The 20,090-nt window shown below is 43.2% G+C and overlaps 1 protein-coding gene across 2 annotated transcripts in view; it reads left to right on the top strand.

Annotated features, from left to right (window-relative positions):
• The first annotated feature begins 422 nt into the window (after positions 1 to 422).
• The window catches only part of MKX (mohawk homeobox), an 82,250-nt gene continuing 62,582 nt past the window's right edge, over positions 423 to 20,090 (top strand). The window contains exons 1-4 of one of the 2 annotated variants that reach the window (XM_027770084.1): positions 423 to 808; positions 2,393 to 2,552; positions 12,082 to 12,235; positions 12,658 to 12,993. In XM_027770084.1, the coding sequence (XP_027625885.1) occupies positions 621 to 808; positions 2,393 to 2,552; positions 12,082 to 12,235; positions 12,658 to 12,993 (838 nt within the window). In that variant the 5' untranslated portion in view covers positions 423 to 620. The remainder of the gene's footprint in view (positions 809 to 2,392; positions 2,553 to 12,081; positions 12,236 to 12,657; positions 12,994 to 20,090) is intronic. The other variant, XM_027770068.1, reaches the window with a different exon arrangement.

The raw sequence follows: 20,090 nt of genomic DNA, 5'->3' as shown, positions 1-20,090 counted from the left end.
CGCAGGGGATTCAGCCAACCCTCACAGGATCTGAAAAACAGGAAACCCCCAAATACCGGTACGGCCCGGGACTCGTTAACTAGGCCTGGCGGGTGCGATCGTTTATAGTACCCCAAATCTTCCCTTCCTTCCAACCTCTTCCGTGCCCAAGTGGGCGCCCCGAGAGTCTTTGGTCTTCCGTTGCGATTTAAGAACATGAGCCGCCCCAGGCCTGTCCAGCTCCGGTTTACGGAGTGCTTCTCCCAGAGGCCCGGAGGCTGGCATGGGATTACTTTCATTTACCTCCGTTGGTAAATTACTCCGGATTGAAGTTCTCGGGGTGTAGGGGTGGGACTCAATCTCCCAGGCTGGGAGGAGGCCGGGGACCTGTCCCGGAGGGCGGGTGCGGCGGGGGATGGCTGGGGTTTAAGCGGGCGGGGAGAACAGCGGGGCCCTGGTCCAGGTGCTTTGCAGCCTGGCGCCTTTGCGGAATTGGGGGCCAGGACCTGCGGGAGTACGAGCGCTGTCCGCGGGTAACCTGATGCTCTTCCTCTCCTAGAGCCCAAGCCCTGTTGCGGAGCTCCCGGCGGCCTGGCCCGGAGGCGCTGCAGCTGCGCCTCGCGTCCCTGTCCGCCCGCACCATGAACACCATCGTCTTCAACAAGCTCAGCGGCGCCGTGCTTTTTGAGGACGGAGGCGCTCCGGAGCGGGATCGGGGCGGCCGGCCCTACGGCAGCGTTCTGGACAGTCCCCACGTCCGCCCCGAGGTGGGCATTCCCGACGGCCCGCCCCTCAAGGACAACCTCGGCCTGCGACACCGGAGGACCGGGTATGCGCACGCTCCTGGGGGCCCTGCCTCCCGGGGGGCCTGCAGCACGCAGGGTGGTGGCGGCGAGTGGCCTGCGGGTGGGGCGCGTGGGGTTGCCTCCGAGGGCAGGGCAGCGCCTCCTGGACTGGCACGTTCCCATTTTGAGGGATTAGTTTCTCAGAACACGATGGGTCGATTCATCAGGACAGCTCAGAAGAGGCTTGCTGGAAAATGAGGACGCTGGGAGCTGCCCCTCAGTCCTGCACCGCCTGGACCTCAGGGGAGCAGGTTCCTTGCCCCTCTTGGGTCCGCCGACTCAGAAGGATGGGGCGGGATGCACAGGACCAGGACAGGGCCAAGCAGTTGGGGATTCCCATGTCAGACCCCTCTGTCCCCACTGGCCCTTGCCACTGCCTCACGGACCCCCGGCCTCGGACTGGCGGTTGGGGCTGTCGGTTTCCGCAGGGCGTCCTGGGGGCGCGCACCGCGCGGCGGGACTGGCTGCGAGCCAGGGAGTGGGGGGGGCAGGCCTCCTGGGCTGGCTTTTGGTCTCACCGGGCGAGGAGGCGCCTGGCGGCCGGGAGCTCGCGGGTGGGCCGGGCGTGGAGGGCAATGTGGGTCCCACCAGGTCCTGGCGACTCCCCGCGTGTTCCGCGGGGGGGAGGGGCGGCCGTCCTGGCCACCTCCACCTGGACAATTGCATCAGCTGCTTGTAATGCGGCGTCGCTAGTTAGTAAAATAGAGATTAGGTTTCGTCAAAATACTAGTACCAGTCGGTTCGGATGGGATTGCATTTCAAAGTGTTTAAAGAGGCCGAAGCCCGGGAGGCTGCAGCGCAGGCGTGAGAGCCTCCCCAGCAGCCCGCGGCCGCGCGGCGACACCTCTCGGAGCCGCCCGGGAACGCAGCGCCCAGCGCGGGGCTCCCGGCTCCGGGCCTGCTCCTGCCGCAGCCTCCTTCCTTCGAGAATGCTTCTCTGGCGCCCTTTCTACGTTACCCGGTGGGACTTCGATTTCCATACTTCCAGCTCCCCTTAGGCCGGAAACGGCCCCGGCGGTCTTTCGGGTCCTGTAGCTTTCCTCCACAACCCCTCTTCCGCAAGCTCCCCCCCCCCTTTTCCAGAGGATCAAAGGAGGTAGGAGTGAGTCCGGAGAGCGCCCGTGTTCCCCTCCGTTGCTTTATTCACTCTGTGCAGTGGGCGACCTTCCCCTACCCGGAGGACGAGAAGCGGGAAGCAGCGGGGCGGTCCTGGAGGAGTGTTTGGGAGCCGGCTGCAGACCCCTCCCGGCCGGCTACGCCAGGGCCACGGGAGGACGCGGTGCCGGCCGACGAGGGAAGGGTGGCAGCCCCGCTACCCAGATCTGCAGCTTGCACGACAGGTTTCTTCAAACCGCTTAAGCACCGTGTCCAAAACCCCTAGCCTTAGGTCACAGGGTTTAGGGTCCCCCTTTCCAGATCAATCTAGCGTCTTGCATCGTCGTGGGGCTCCCTGCGGAGCCGACTGGATGCCGTGGGGTGCGAGGCGGGGCTCCGCAGCGGAGTGTGGGACCGCCCCGGTGGCCCCCTGCAGGACGGTGCTCACCAGGTCTCCTCTCCCCGCGTCCCAGGGCCCGGCAGAATGGCGGGAAGGTGCGGCACAAACGGCAGGCGCTGCAAGACATGGCGCGGCCCCTCAAGCAGTGGCTTTACAAGCACCGCGACAATCCGTATCCCACCAAGACCGAGAAGATTCTCTTGGCCCTCGGGTCGCAGATGACGCTAGTGCAGGTAATCGGGTAGGACCCATCAAGTCCCACATCCATGCACCAGCGAGCGGCAAAGGAGTGGCGCCCTTGTGTGTGTGCCTTTTTCCCGTGGCGCCCCTCCCTGGGCAGGGACCGAGAGGAGCCATAAGAGGGGCGTCCACACAGCCTGGCTCCCGCGGCGGAGGACGATGTCGGTTGGCACAGGTGCAGAGGTCTTCTGTGGTGGCAGAGCAGTTTCTGAGTTTCTCCTCAGCCTTCTCTGTCAGTTCAGTGCAGACGCGCAGTCCAGGAGGGGATGCGTGGAAGGGTGGGAGGTGACAAGTCCACCACCGAGTATGAGATGAAGAAGTGGAGAATGGGGGGACTCCTTCGCCCTTTGTGGGCAAATACAGAGGATACCACCCACCCGCAGTTCATTTTCAGACTCTAGGGCAGATCCGAATCGCCTTGAGGCTGATTGAACTACAGATTGAGAGAGTTTCTGATTCCATAGGTCCTGGGCTGGCCGAAAGTTTCGCTTTACTTACAAATTCCCAGGTGAGGTTGAAGCTGCTGGCTCTGGACCCACTTTGAGACCCATACAACAGGATATACTCCATAGGAAGATCCTATATGAAAGTTCAAGTGCTGGGTGACTTTCAAAATGACCATTAGGAACAGCTAGGAATAGTGGGTACCAAGGCAGTAAGTGACTTGGACGTGTTTTCTTTTCAGTAGGAACCATCACAGACGTTAGTTGGAATTCAAGGCCTGCTGTGTCTTTTCTACTGGGCTTCAGGAGTGGGAAGTTCTGGGTGGCTTCCTTTTTAGGAGGTAGACAAACAGTCCAAGTTTGTTTCTTCTGTAGTAACCAGCACGACTTTACACTTGATTAGCTTTTCCAACGGTAATCTTACTTGCTAGTCACGAAACACCACTGGTGATATAGAGCACTACCATCAACATTTTACAAATGACATACCATACCCAACGGATGACTTGGAAGTTAAGAGTAAGGGCAGAGATAGGCCTGAAAGTAAAATAATACCATTGCAGAACAAATGCTCTTTCCATCACAGTTTTCCTTGATATTATAAATATGGTGGCATGAACGTTTTTACAGGCAAAACAGAACCATTTACTCAGAAGGAACTGAGGAGCTAAAGAACTGAGAAGCTGTGTACATGACAATGGCCCTACATGATGGCAATCGTGAAATTTTGGCCACCCATCCCATTAAACTTACAGTAAAGGGGAACCTCCACCCCCAATATTTGTTAGATAAAATAAAAAATTGCTTTTCAGAGTATTTAAAATTGTCACTTAGGAATAGCTGGAAAGTTTTTTGGTTTTTGGGTTTTTTTTTTTTTTTTTTTTTAGAGGTTTTTCTGGAATAGCTGGAAAGTTTTGCAGACATGAAAGTTGACCTATTGTCAGGCTTATCAGAACTGTAATATGTATCTGTCCACTTATTTTCAGGATGCAATTACAGGAAAACATGTGACTTCTTTTGCATTAATTGGTAATAGTATTAATAGTGACTTACTGCTGCACTAGAGGAGAAAATTAATTTAGTGTTCTTGGCTTGCTTTCTGTTTAACATAAAACTATGAACTTTTTCCAGTTATTTGCAAAAGTAGTTTCTAAATAAATTATTACAGTTAGAAAAGCTTGACTTATGGAAACAAATATGTATACTCAAATTTCAGTTTATTTTGAAAAGACACTAGTTTTTGAGTTATTTGAATATTTCACAATGATGTCAGCAATAGAACATGAGACTGTTTGGTCGATTATATACATCCGTATTTAATGCTTTCAATTCTTTTTCATTCATAAAGCAAAAAAATTTATGACATGTTTTAGAACATTTTTAATTGTGAAAAGTAACGTTGTTAGAATAGGCATTTAAATTTTCTTTTTCAAATTATTTCTGTATTTAATTTTATTATTTGTTTATTATTTATAATTATTTTTTACATTTGATCAAAGAGACAGAGCGAGAGAAGGGAAAAAACGAGAAGACAAGTGGCCAGGTCTGGAATTCCAGCGGAAGTGGGCCATGTGGGAGTCCAGCACCTTAATCATCATGCCACCTGCCGGCCCTGGCATTTAAATTTTCTTGTGCAGTGGTTTTGTCAAGTTACAGGTAGTTGTAATTTTATTACAAAATCAAACTACTTGCTACTAGGAATAATTCTTTTTGTGTTTATATCTTGGTAAATACATGAAATTTTAATTTAAAAGCCTTTTTCCTCTTTCACTAGTCCTCAAAAGATAAAAATGCCCATTTAAAACTCTGCAATTTTTAAATGGGGCAAAGACAATTATTTATAATAAGAAGTGATACCTGTATAATGATTTCCAAATGTTATCACAAATAAAATTGATTTCTGGAGCTTTAAAGCAATAAATGGAAAAAATTGAAATATATAAAGCTACCAAGAGACTTTATATGTAATCCTGTTTGGGACCAGTTAGTTTCAGTTGGGTACAATGGAATGTCCATATTAAAACAAAAATATGCATACATAAATACACATGCTTTTATCTCTCTTTTTTATATATAGGGACTTATATAAGTCAGACATAAATTAAACATCTAACGCAAATTCTGACTCTGGAAAACCAAATAAATTATGTAAATACTTTACACGTTGGGGGAGAAAATAGAAAGCTGTGATCTGAGTAAAACTTTTGGTCTCTGCAAATTAGACTGCTATGGAATGAATCAGATCCGCCCAGTGAATACATTTCTCCTGTGGAGTCCGGCTTCTTGAGACGCTTGATCTTGTCTTACTCCTCTGTACATGCCATGTCACCCTGGCAGTCCCGTATCGGAAACCGACTGTACCTGTTTGTCGAGTGAATAGGTTCCTTTTGGGAAATAACTCTATAATCACCACGTGGCTCTCCAGGACACCTCTCTGACAATTTGAGGACGTCTTAAAATCTAAGGTGTTCTGGTTTTAAAACCTCTGCGATTATAGGGACTACACAGGGGGTAGCTTGTTATCTTTAAGGTCATAACGTTCTAAAGAATAACACAACGGTCACACATTTTATTTTCTTCAAAAATGTCTGGAAAATTTAACAGATACATCTGTCTATATACGAATGTGGATCGTTTTCCTCCTATCTGTCCAGACTCCTATTTCTTGTTTATTGCAATGCCTCCTTATCGCTTATGTCTCATGGTTTATTTCAACAACCTGTCAGCAAAACTATTTACCTCTTAATTACAAGAATATCTTGTATTTCAAGGGTTTCTTTTACACTTAACATTTTCCTTTTGACATGTGTCTGATTTGCACACAAAGTAATTTTGCCTTATTTGACTAGTCTTAACTTGACAAGGAAGTAGGGAAGCCTGGTCAGCAATTTCCCTCGAAGCTTAGATATTAAAAACTGAAATCTTAGTGGAAGACATACCTTTTAAGACCTCAAAAGTTACTTTTTCTGATTAATAGAAGCTGTGAGGATATTAATCAGCATTTACATTTTTTTCATCCCTGGAAAATGATGCAGAAGGAATTATATGCAACTTTTATTTATTTTTGTTCACTAGACTTGGCAGTTGGTCCCAATTTGTTGTATGTTTAATTCTCACTTGCCTTATTAATCTGGCATCTTACATCTTAATAAGATAGAAGCATTTTTTATAAAATTATCAAGGAGATGATGTTTGTGTGTGTCCATGCACTTTGATTTTAACCAAGCAAAATATTCCACCATGCTTGGTTCCTATAGAGTGATCATTAGTCAAACCTTATAAAAATATGCTCTGGTCAGGACCAGCAGGTGGTGTAAATGGTTATGTCGCTGGACTCCCACGTGGTTGACCACAGACTCAAAGGCTTAAAACTCACGTGGGGTGTGTGTGTGTGCGTGTCCCAAATCCCAAGAGGAGAATGCAGGAGAAGGGATTGCAGTGTGGCCACCCCCCCAGGGGCATGATATCTCGCTTTCTCTCTCTGTCTCACTCTGTCTCACCATAAGCATACATGCCTTATGGCAAAGATCTCTCTCTAAAAAAAAGTTGAAAAAAATATATATATACATACTCTGGTCTCCTAAAATATAGACAGCTTATTTTGAAATAATATAAAAAGGTATGCAATTGGAATTGTATATCACTGAAAGATATGGAACTTACCAATGAATAATAACTGAATATTAATACTTCCTCCTCTTATAATAAAAATTTCAGGGGTCTGTCATATACCCTTGTACTAATTGGTCAAAACTGCTAAGTTGCAAGATTTTAGCCCCTTGGCACAATTCTGTCTGTTTGGTATTGAGGACTTCTGCCATTATGCATGTGTGAGCTGTTTGTCATTATCAACTACAAGGCTTACAGCACTGGTAAAGATCTGACAACATCTCACAGTTAGTCCTACTACGGAATTCCAAATGTTATGCTAGAAGGTGTGGAAGTGAGGTGCTCAGTTTTTCAGCTGAATAACCCAGAATACGTTTGTTAATCAGTATGTTCAGTGGACAGATGCCAGTTTATCCCTTTGGGCTTAGTATAATGATTACTCTGTCAATATGATGAATGTAAACACCTCCGTTAGAGTAGGATGGAAATTTCTTGGTTTTCCTCTGCCAGCTTCTAGGTATTTGGGTCTCTAAGCTTTCGCTATAAAATACAGGTTTTTTGAAGCAGAGTTTGACATTAAAATGCTGTTCCAGAGCTTACCCTTGGTAAGGAGACCTGCTTCACATAAAATACACCTTAAAAAGAATATGAATGGCAATCTGAAGGAATCCATCGTAGGTTAAAGGTAGAAAGTTTGAACTGAACTTTTTACCTGCAGTGAAATGGATGGAAAAAACTATAAAAAAAAATTTAATTCATTAATCTATGATTTGTCTGCTGTGTGCAGGTCTTAATGCAAACAAATATCAAACATTTCAGAGTGTATCTAGCTGTTAAATTTCTGATCATAAAATACTGACAGAATAAAAATACTACCAGACTTGGTGCCAGTCAAGCTTATGAAATCAGTTTAGAAACAGTTTATGTGAGACATCATCAAGCCTTTCTGGAAAATCCCCTAATGTGTAACTATTATAAGAACTGTAAGTTAAGAACTAGGAGTCCATAAGTCGTAAAAGGGATATGGCCCTATATTTGAAATGCTAGTTAATCCTTCATGACATTTAAAGGGTTCTCGTTTTCTGTGTTAGGATTATAGTGTATTAATGTGTTTTTTAAAATAATTATTTTATTTAACTTTATTTATTTATTTATTTTAATTTGACCAGAGAGGGACAGAGAGAGAGAGAGAGAGAGAGAAAGTGAGAGAAAGTGAAAAAGGAAGCCGCCAGGTCCAGGATGCAAACCACAGTCAGCCATGTGGGAGTCCAGCACCTTAAACCACCATGCCATCTGCCGGCCCCTATTAATGTGTTTTTAAATTAGAACGCCATTGCATTTTTATTATATGAAGAGTTTCATAAGAACTGGATTTTTAACACCATGTGATGGTTGTGCTGAGATTTAAGATTAGCTAAGATTAAAGGCTAATCTGAGTTATATATGCTGTAAAGAAAGTGACAAAAAAAAAAGTTTGGGAGTTGGAATCAAATCAATATAAGTGAGATAGGCATGAGAGCATTGAAGCCTGTCCCCTGTCCTTGAGAGGAGAGAGAAGAACATGAACACACACCTCGTCACTAAAGAGAGGACCAGTCACGAGCAGACAGTAGATTACTGCGAACTTGGAAGGGATTTCATGCTATGGTGGGGGAGCTTGTGCTGGATTCACAACCTTCGTTTACAAAGTTGGCAAGGATTTGAGGAACTATTCGATTCATTTTATATGATTTGAAGTTTGGGAAAGCTGAATGACTTATCTAAATTCATACATCACATTTTCAGCAGATTGAGAACAAGGAAACAGGACTGCTTCCATTATGCTTGTTCTAGGATAACAGGACATTAGTGAGGACTCAAAGAAGTTAAACCATCACATCAAAAGCCTACGTCAGCACTTGAATTTGGTGATGGTTGTTCAAATCCATTTAAGAGGGACTGGCCTCGTGGCCTGGTGGTTAAAGCAGCCGGATCTGACATGGTTGACTGCTCATTAGAGTTCCACCCTCAGGACTTGAGAAGCATGCAAGTGCATGGATGCCCAAAATCCTGAAAGGAGGACGGGCTGGAGAAGAGAAGGGATTGCGGTGGGACCGTTCAGCATGGGGCGTGCTTTATTCGCCCCCTCTCTCTCGCTCTTTCCTCTCTCTGGTGAGCCCATGTGCCCTCTAGGGAGGAAAAAAAACCATTTAAGAGAACAGAATGGCTGGGCTGGCAGGTGGTGTGGTGGTTAAGGCTGCTGGACTCCCACATGGCCGACCACTGTTCAAATCCTGGACCTGGCAGCTTGCTTTCTCACTCTCTCTCTCTCTTTCTTCCCCTCTCTAGTCAAATTAAAATAAATAAATCTAAATAAAATAATTTTAAAAAAAACAAAACAGAATGGAAGATAGGGGAAGTTAGAAAGAAGAATGTTGTAAAATTCCTAGTTAGTAGTAATGAGGAGTTGGAGGAAAATATTGGCAGTGAGTTGGAGAATCAGAGGGACGTTTGTGAACTATAGTGAGAAAGAGGACCAGGCACTTTAGGCTTCCACGTGAGTGCTCTCCTGATTTTCCCAGCTAATCGGGCCTAGTCCTTCATTGCTCATCCTTCAAGGGGTACAGGAAATGCAGCTTGTTCATGCATGGCACTTCACACCACGGCTAAAGAACAACAGCTACTCAGTATGTCGAATAAATAGCCCTAGAAGTTGTCTGTCTGTAGAGGATGGAAAACACAGAGAATCTGAAGTCACACGGAATCATGAGCCTAATAGCACGGCTTAACAGAAAGAGGAAGTGATGAAGAGTAAGATTTCTGAAATGCCGTAGTGAGGTAATGCCACATTGTACATGCATTTGAAAGGACAGTTACTATTGTTTAAGGAACAAAGGAGGGAGGACAGCAGAATAGATTGAATGGTGGACATATATGGGGAAACGACTAGGTATTACCCCTGGGGATGGGAAGAAAAAGTATGTAATCTTGGTTTTTGTTCAGAGTAAAATTCACCAGTTTCATCCAGTAATTAGAACTTCAGCAATGTACAAAAATGGTGTCTTTATAGTATAAGCTTTTAAATTAAATAGAAGCTTCCAGTGCAAACACTGCTACACACACCATTGGAGTAAGGCAGTCACGTTCTCGAACAAACTGGCAGAAAGACTTAATTCTCTTGCCATGTTTTATTCTTTTAGAGGCAAATATTGTCCTTTCAGTTTTGTTTGTATTTTTTATTGTTTTAATTGCTAGAGTGTGTGTGTGTTCACCAGATAAAAACAAAAATGGAGTGGGAGTGGAGAAAAGCGCCACCGTAGGGCACAGTTATGCTGCAAGTCTCCATTTCTCCATCCTGTCCGCATTTTCGGCACACATAGGCCTGTGCCTGGCGTGTTTTTCAAGCCTCCGGGACTCGAATTTGAACTGTGGTTGACCATATGGGATCCGACTCTCTTAACCACTGGGCGGTGGGGCTGACTCTGCCCTTTTGGGTTTTTAAAATAGCCTGATATTTTAGGAATGATCTCAAGAACCATTTTAGTCTCTATGAGGACCAGCAGTTAGCATAATGGCTATGTCACTGGACACCCATGTACTCAACCACGGTTCGAGTCCCAGACCCGGTAGCTTAAAACTCACGCCAGGCACGTGTGCGTGTGTGCCCAAGATCCAGAGAGGAAAATGGAGGAGAAGGGATTGTGATGTGGTCATCTCCCCTTGGGGGGTGATTTCTCACTTTCTGTCTCTCTGTCTCTGTCTGGCAAGCGCATGTGCCCTTCAGCAAAAACCTCTCCAAAAAGAGAAAGGAACCATTTTAGTCTCTAGAAATCCAATAACACCTTAAGGAAAAGAATGGAAGGAACTTTTCTTTGTTGTAGTGTTGGTTTTTTTGAGTTTTAGGATTTTATTTTTTATTTTTACCTATTTGCTCAAGAAACCCTTGCACTGGATTTTTCTTCTCCCCTTGCATCTCTGACTGCTCTGGTTTTTGCTCGCCCCCTTTTTGTAATCCCACCGCTTTCATCCCTGGTGGCTCCCGGAGCTTGGTTCTTGCCCCTCTCCCCATTCTGCTGCCCTCACAGATTCGACTCTGTGCGTTCCCTTAAGCCGCAGATTCCACTTTTACTTTCATGCTGACATCTCACCTGTATGCTTTTTTAGCACCTCAGACTAGACATTCCCTAAAGCAAACATTGATTTCTCTTCAAAAAGTTATACTTCCTTCCTGAGCACAGCACCGCCCTTCTCTGAATTTTACAGTTCCGAGAGCTCAAGGTCATCTTTCACTCTGCCCTCCTCGCCCGCCACGCTGTCTCCGGAATTCGCTATATTTGTTCCCATGTCCTCTGTTGGGAATATACTTCCCTACCTGATGTATCCTGGCCTCCCCCTTGAGGCCTAGCTTAAACTCCTCATGAAGTCTTGAGTTACACAGAAGAAGTTCTTCAGACTCCTGGCATTTTTATGTTAAGGCCTTATGTGCCATTTATCACATTCTCTCTCAGGTTTCTTATTTGTATTCTCTTCTGTATCTTTTTTTTCCTTTTCTTTTGTTTCATTTTTTTAGTTCTTTGCTATAGGATGCATGCACACACCAGAGAGAGACAGAGAAGGGGAAAGTGATAGATAACCCTCCAGGAAAGATGGTGATGCCACAGCCTCTTCTCCAGTCTCCTCTTGGAGTTTTGGGCACACACACATACACACACACGCCCAGTATGATTTCCGAGCTGCTGGTTCTGGGTCTCAAATCACACAGTCGACCATGTGGAATCCAGCATCTTAACCTCCTTGCTACCTGCAGGCCCTCGCCTTTATCTTCTTTTAAAAAAAAATAATTATTTTACTTATTTATTTATTAAATGTTTTAAAAATAATTACTTTATTTAAATTTATTTATTTAAATTTGACCAGAATGGGAGAGAGAGTGAGTGTGTGTGAGAGAGAGAGAAAGAAAGAGAGAGAAAGTGAGAAAGCAAGCTGCCAGGTCTGGGACTCAAACTGCAGTCAGCCATGTAGGAGTCCAGCGCTTTTAACCACCATGCCATTTGCCAGTCGCTATTTATTTTTTTAACGTGACCAGAGAGAGACAGAATGAAAGAGAGTGAGAAAGCGAAAAAGCAAGCTGCCAGGTCCAAGACTCAGGAACTCTGGTCAGCCATGCAGGAGTTCAGCGCCCTTAACCACCACACCACCTACTGGCTCCTCCTATATCTTTTTGTAGACTTTCCTCTTACTAAAATTTTTTGATTGCAAGACCTCCTCATTTTTCTTATTCCCAGATGACAGTAAGTGTTCCATCTTTATAGTTAGTGCTTAGCATGTTTGCTGGATGAATGAATAGATAAAAATGTCCATAATCTTTTGTCCCGGAACTGTTGATCAGAGATGCTGGGAGATCTCAGACTTACTGTCCCTTATAAGAAAATATTTGCATGATGGATAATGTTTTCATGGTTCACTCACTGAACAAACAATACTGTTTTAGGTGTCAAACTGGTTTGCAAACGCAAGACGTCGGCTTAAGAATACTGTTCGACAGCCAGATTTAAGCTGGGCTTTAAGAATAAAGTTATACAACAAGTACGTTCAAGGCAACGCTGAGCGGCTTAGTGTAAGCAGTGATGACTCGTGCTCCGAAGGTTTGTGAATATTTTTACTTTTCTTTCTTTGCTTGGCCTCAATTGCTATTTTTAAGGTTGGACCACAAAGCACGATGGTGCTCTCATGGTCTTTTTTTACTGCATGAGGTAACTTCATTTTTACAGTATTATAAATGACCAACAGAATGATGGCTGTTTCCTCTTGTTTATAGATTTATCGTGTGTCAGAATAACATTTTCTGTGCAATTCATTAAAATGAAAATGCCATAGGGAGAGATGACATAAATCCCTACTTTTTTTTTTGGCCAAAAAATTAATCTCAAATATCAAAGATCATTTTATGCACTTTAAATATTCTTCCTTCATATATACATATATTTTTTTTAATGATTAAATATAACAAGGGTGGTTGGGGGAGAGTACATCTAAGTACCATCTAGTGCTATTCCTTCCTCTGCAGATGGAGAAAACCCTCCAAGAGACCTCATGAACGAAGGGGGCTATCCTACCCCAGTCCACCATCCTGTGATTAAAAGTGAGAGCTCAGTAATGAAAACTGGAGCGAGGCCGGAGTCCCGGGCCAGTGAGGACTACGTGTCACCCCCAAAATACAAAAGCAGCTTGTTGAACCGTTACCTTAACGACTCTTTGAGACACGTCATGGCCACAAACACTGCCATGATGGGAAAAACAAGGCAGAGGAACCATTCGGGATCTTTTAGCTCCAATGAATTTGAAGAGGAACTGGTGTCTCCATCATCCTCAGAAACAGAAGGCAACTTCGTCTATCGCACAGGTAAGCCTGTGCTTTCTGTAGGAATGGCTGTGATACTTTAAGAAAGAATTAAATCTGCAACAGCGGGTTTTCTTTTGACAGGTATAAAGGTATCAGATTAATTTGTGCACTGCCCATAATTCAATTTGAAAGTATTGCTTTTGTTTTTAATTGCCATTTGGTAACATTTGTTGGCGGATGATGGTCTTACTGATACTGAAATTTAAAAAATATTAATAACGGTAAGAATTTGCATTCTTCATGGCAGTTTTAACCATACTGATAAAAATGTATAGAGGAGGTATATACTAACCTTTTTGAATAATTTATAATGAAGAAATGTGCTTAATGATAGCCCGTCATTCGAACACTTTGGATTCCATCTTTTCTCTTAAATACTTGGATTGCTACCTAGCGGTAGAATAATGCACACAAGTTAATGCGACTGCCAAGCTTTTGTGAAGAAAAGTGTAGCTCTGGCTTCCACTGCTTTGGAAGTTTTACTTTCATTTCTGAAAAGCACAGTAGGGCTGATAAATAGCTTTGAAAATTTTACTTTTATTCCAGGAATAATGGATCCATTTCTACCTGTCCAAAATATTCCGATGGAGTAGTAGGCTTGGTAAAATTTCTCAGTCTTTTTTTTTTTTTTTTTTGGACAGGTTTTTTGCTATAGGGCACATGTGCTCGCCACAAAGACAAGAGACAAAGAGATAGAAAGTGAGAAATCACCCCCTAGGGGGGATGCCGCAATCACTTCTCCTCCAGTCTCCTCTCGGGATCTTGGGCACGCACGCACACACGCCTGGCGTGAGTTTAAGCCACCGGGTCCAGGACTCACACTGTGGTCGGCTACATGGGAGTTCAGCAACATAGCCATTACGCTAACTGCTGGTCCCAAATTTCTGTCTTGACTTTAGTTGCCGGAGATTTGCCCTTAAGGAGTGCTTGAGCAGGTAGCTTCAGAACAAGGGAGATGTGTGACCTACATCTGGTGTTGCTAGAATGTGAGCCCTGAAAATGCCATTCTAAATGAGATTTAAAGTATGTAGAACAAGCTGGAAATAGCTTCAGAAAGTGTCTAGACTAGTCACATTATGTCACAGATAGAAAACACAGATCCAGAACATAGACTCGTTACTCCTCTCCAGGTCAGTACTGCAGCTGAGCCTGTACAAGAGCTAGCAGGAGCATTGCTACACTAGTCTACCATTATGTTGTTATACTTCCTAGCAGTCATTTATTGAGTAGTGGCAATATGCTAGGCCCTATGATAAATACTATACAAATGTTACTACATTTAGTCCCCATAATATCAGTGAGCTTGATATGTGAAAAATAGAACTTTATAAAAGAATCTCAATTTGGGGACCAGTAGATGGCAGAGTGGTTATGTCGCTGGACTCCCACATGGCTGGTCCTTATTCAAGTCCCAGACCTGGCAGCTTGAAACTCACACTGGGCATGTGAGTATACGTGCCCAAAATTTCAAGAGGAGAATGGAGGGGAAGGGATTGCAAAGTGGCCATTTCCCCTGGGAGGTGATTTCTTGCTTTCTGTCTCTGTTTGTCTCTCTTGTGAGGTATATAACAAAAATCTTTCTCTTAAAAAAATTAAAAAGAGTCTAAATCTGGTCTGTCTAATATACCTTTCAGACTATTTAACCAGAAATCTGATTTTTAAGTGTCTATAAATATGTACAAGAGGGAACCAGCAGTTAGCATAATGGTTATGTCGCTGGACTCCCACGTAGTCAACCACGGTTCACGTCCTGGACCCGGTGGCTTAAAACTCATACCAGGCGCGTATGCGTGCATGCTCAAGATCCCAAGAGGAGAATGGAGGAGAAAGGATTGCTGTGTGACCATCCCCCCTGGGGGGTGATTTCTCACTTTCTGTCTCTATGTCTCTCTCTGTCTGTCTGGCGAGTGCACACACTCTATAGCGAAAACCTCTCCAAAAAAAAAAAAAAAGGAAAAAAATATGTACAAGATATATAACCTGTGAAGATTCAGAGAAGATATGAAGACACCTGTGTTAATTAACATAGGGCATGTGAACTCACAGAGAGAGAGAGAGAAAGCAACCACAGTGGGAATGGGGCATGGTCACACCAAAATCCCTTCTCCATTTCTCCACCCTGTTGGGACTTGGGGCATATATGCATCTGTACGTGGTATATTTTTCAAGCTACTGGGTCAGGGATTCAAACTGTGCAGTCAGCCATATGGGAACTAACTCCCTTAACCACTAGGACATGGGGCTGGTCTGTTATTAAAGGCTTAAATTAGGGCCAGCAGGTGGTGTGGTGCTAAGGCACTGGATTCCCACATGGCCAACCACAGTTTGAGTCCTGGACCTGGCAACGTGAACATCATGCCAGGCACAAATGCATGTGTGTCCAAAATCCTATGAAAGAGAACAAAGGAGAAGGGATTGCCATATGACCATCACCCCTGGTGAGTGATTTCTCTCTTCCCCTCTCTCTGTCTCTCTCCAGTGAGTGCACATGACCTATGGCAGAAACCTGGGGGGAAAAGGGGCTTAAATCAACTCCATTTTCTGTTTGTGTCCCCAATCTAACAGTAAAAACAATTCCAAACACTCAGAAATACAAAAATAGTCTTGTAAGAAATAATTAAGTCTAAGAAGAAGTAAAAATTAAATGTTATTTAGCCAATAATGAAAGTGAAGAAACTGCATATTAATATCTGAATGATAAGACTAGAGCAGAATTTGAAGGTAATTCAGATTTTTATGAATGTTTATTTCAGAGAAAGGAAAAGAAATCAAATCACTCAAATGTAGATAACAGAAAAAAGAATAAAAGTAAAACAAGAAAAAGGTAAAATGGAAAGGTGAAAATTAAGTCAAGAATTGACTCTTTAAAAGCAGTAAAATTACACAAGAAAAAGTTGACACAGGGACCAGCAAATGGTCACATCACTAGACTCCCACATAGTTAACCATGGTTTAAGTCCCAGACCTGGTGGTATAAAACTCATGCTGGGTGCACGTGCATGCGTACCCAAAATCCTTAGAGAATGGAAGAGAAAGGATTGTGGCATGGCCATCTCCCCCTCAGAGGAGTAGGGGTTGTCATTTCTCTTTGTCTCTCCAGTGAGCACACACACCCTATAGCAAAAATCTCTTAAACAAAACAAAACTTGACACAAGTTAAAGTTAAAAATGACAAAAAAGATACAGCGACTATACATAGTTACTAAACAAAAAATAGGGTTGTTAATTATGGAATATTGTGTACAATTGTCTGACAATATATTGTATGTGAATGTGTATGTGAAATTAATTAGAATTTTCCACTGCAAAACACTGTAAGCTGATAGGTAAAGTTTAAAATCACCAGTAACTTAGGAAAAAGTAAGGTTTTTAATAAATCTAGTTGCCAAAACATGTGACTTGATAGATCCATTGGTTTCGTTTTAAAACTTTGGAAAATAGTTAATTTCCATGTTTTATACATTTTTGTGATACATATAAAAATATAGGAAAGGCCCAGCCATGGTAGTGCAGTCCTGCAGACGCTGCTACTTGACAGGCTGAAGCCACATGAGAAGCCCAAGTTTGGTTCCCAGTCCACCCTAAAAAGCTAGATTTGGTGGCATGTGCCCATAGTCCCAGGTACCCAAGTGGCTGAGTCAGGAGAATGAAGACAATGATACTCTAAAAAACAAATCAAAACCAAACAAAAATATATATAATATATATGGAACATCTCAGTTTTTAAAACTGTAAATGTTATCCTAATCACAAATCCGATTCAAATAGCAGAAAAGTCGGAATTTTTATTTATGACACTGACCATGAAATAGCATGAGAAACATTTATAATAGAACCTGTATTTAGTGAAAAACAACTCACACTTGAAGAAATACTGAATATCTGAATATAATCATGACAGTACCAAAGGGTATAGCCAAAAACAAGAGAGATTCTTTGAGAAAAATGAAATTGATTTTAATAAGGGAGGGTAATTGGTCATCTGTTACTTAATTTTTCCTCATAAATTTCTTTATGTTGCTGAGTAAAAACAAGGTCAGATGGCTATGCAGTTTACTCTTTGTGGTGAGTCCACTGAAAATGCATGTGCTTTTCATAGGTGACAAATTATAAAATCAGAAGGAATAACATGACTGTGTAGTCGGTGCTTTTCAGTTACATATCTTGGCCGTTTATTTTCATTAAAGCATTCCAAATGCTCTTGGGTGATATTATGGGCTATTTATTTGCCAAGTTCTATTTTTAAATAAAAGCTAATTTTTTTAGTTACGCCAGAAATGAGAAAGCAACCTAGACGCAGAAACTCCTGGGTTCTCATGCATATGCAAAAGCCTGAAAAGAACAGGCTGAAGTTCTTGCATTTACAGATGGTGAATTAAGAAGCCTGGTGGTCTAAGGCTAATCTGCTGGGTGTCAGACCAGAACAGGCAGTGGCTGTCTTCTGTGGGAACTGAGTGACAACACTGCAGCACTTGTGGCTGGGTGACCATGCTTGTTGAAGTAGCTGAACAGGGGACTTCGAGAAATACCTTCTGAAGAACTGCGATGGTTTTCTCTGGTGTACAGCCTTATTCTGAATCCCTTCAATTCCCTCTTGTTATAGTTCTTTCTTCTAAATAGAAATTTTCTAAGACCATTAACACATTCCAGTTTTAGAGTAGTGCAAAGATTTTCTACTTTCAGGTTTTTTTTTTTTTTAACACTTTTTAATACAATTTATTGGTTTATCTCTAAGAAATTTCATTCGTTTATCCAATCCATTTTTATGAGTTACTATATAATGATGCATTTCATTTTATGAAAGAGGTGTTCAGAAAGTTTATGGAAAATACATATTATGAAAAAACTATGTGTGGATTTTAACCTTTTTTTGTGCCAAAATAAATTTGTATTTTAATTCTATTTTTTTTCACTAACTTTTTGAACCTTCATACATGAAATCAAAAAAGCCAAATGAAAGTTGGTATGTGGAAGAATAACAGATCACTGATTTTTTTTTTTTTTTTCGGAGAGGTTTTTGCTATAGGGCGCGTGTGCTCGTCAGACAGAGAGAGATAGAGAGACAGAAAGCGAGAAATCACTCCCCAGGGGGGATGGCCATGCCGCAATCCCTTCTCCTCCATTCTCCTCTTGGGATCTTGGGCACGCATGCACACGTGCCCGGCATGAGTTTAAGCCACCGGGTCCAGGACTCGAACCATGGTCAACATATGGGAGTCCAGTGACATAGCCATTACGCTAACTGCTGGCCCCACAGATCACTGAATTTTATTTCACTTTTTCTTTTGCCAGAGGGCATGTGCATTCACCAGAAAGAGAGAAAGAGAAAAAGCACTTCTCAATGGAGAGAAGTCACTCCACAATCACTTTCCTCCATTTCTCCATTCTGTCAGGATTTGAGTCACCCACGGGTACACACAATGGTGTTTCTTCGACTGCTGGTTCCAGGACACAAACAGCCTGGTTGGTCATGTGGGATCTAGTTTCCTTAACCACCAGGACAAATTTCACCTATTCTTATTAAATTTTAGCTTTGGGACCAGCAGTTAGCGTAATGGCTATGTCGCTGGACTCCCATGTAGTCGACCGTGGTTTGCGTCCCGGACCCAGTGGCTTAAACTCACACCGGGCACATGTGCATGCATGCCCAAGATCCCGAGAGGAGAATGGAGGAGAAGGGATTACAGTGTGGTCATCCCCCCTGGGAGGTGATTTCTCGCTTTCTGTCTCTCTGTCTCTCTCTTTGTGGCGAGCGCACGTGCCCTATAGCAAAAACCTCTCCCAAAGAAAAAAAATTTTAGCCTAGAGGATTATAAAGTAGTAATCCTAATCACAAATAAATTTAGTCACTAGATGTCTTCCGTTGAATTAAGTCATCTAAATTCAACTTGCAATCTATATGCATCGTGTTAGGATAGCGAATAGTAATTTTCTGATGTTTGATGGAGCGAATCACCACTGCAAATGGTATCCAGAGCTCTAGCCCCTCTAGGTGGGTCTGAACTCTGAGGGTCAGGATAGGAACTCTTGCCAGAGTGCCACCACACTTCCTATTGAGCCAGTGCTCATCATCTCTGGATGGGACCATCCACACCATCTCACAGGGGGAGGCCTCACTGGAACATTTCTTAGCTTGAATTAGAGTTTGACTTTATCCTCAAACCAAGCCTATGGAGTTGCCTGCTCTACTGAAGGAGGGAAGAGAGGTTTCTAAGAAATGAATGGATAAAGAGGAAACCAGGCAAGCCTTAAATTCAATGTCTTCTGTTTGGTTTGAGGACAAGTCCCTATTGCATTCGCTCTTTTCACAGCACACGAATGAACAACTCATAGATGGCTAGTACATTCAAATGGAAAGAGCACCCCTGCTCTGCTGGTAGGTAATTCGTAAATTAACCTGCTCCCGAGAGGCTGTGCGATTAAAACTTCATCTTGTTAAGCGGTCTTAAATCCTCTTAATTAGACACATATGGTGTAGTCAAAACAGCTTAAGGGAATAGGACTCTTTTTTTTCCTGTTTATGTGAATTAATCAGCTTAGTTTCCCATCCATTTGGCCGAGACGAATATCTCTGAGGAAATAGAGATTTTGGTTAAGAGAAAAAAGAAGTTATTTAAATGGTACATGGGACACTTTGGGAGGTAGGGTCCATTTGGAAGGCCTGCTGTAGAACCAGAACAAGAAAAGTGAATAAAGAAGTATTTTGGCTGTGGAGGAGAAAGGAACCAGGAGGGAGACAAAAAGTATGAGGGCCCTGTGTTTTCAGCAAGGCCACTCATTCCTAAAACCCTATTTAAATGAAGACCTTTCAAACAGTAAATAGTCTTCTAGTTTGTCTGTTCCACTCATTTCAGATTTCTTTTTAAGAACTATTTTATTTCATTCCAGTTATTTATTTATTTACTTTAATTTGACCAGAGAAGGGGAGAGACAGAAAGAGAAAGTGAGAAAGCAAGCCACCAGGTTCAGAACTCGAACCGAGATTGACCATGTGGGAGTCCAGCGCCCTCGACCACCAAGCTACCTGCTGGCCCCTCGTTTCAGATTTTATAGTTGGGGATAAATGAAAGAAAGCCCGGAGGTCATCTGGGGCTGTA

This window comes from Tupaia chinensis, unplaced genomic scaffold, assembly GCF_000334495.1.
Source record: "Tupaia chinensis unplaced genomic scaffold, TupChi_1.0 Scaffold000001_1, whole genome shotgun sequence".
Classification (NCBI taxonomy): Eukaryota; Metazoa; Chordata; class Mammalia; order Scandentia; family Tupaiidae; genus Tupaia; species Tupaia belangeri.
This window is presented reverse-complemented; position numbering and strand designations above follow the sequence as displayed.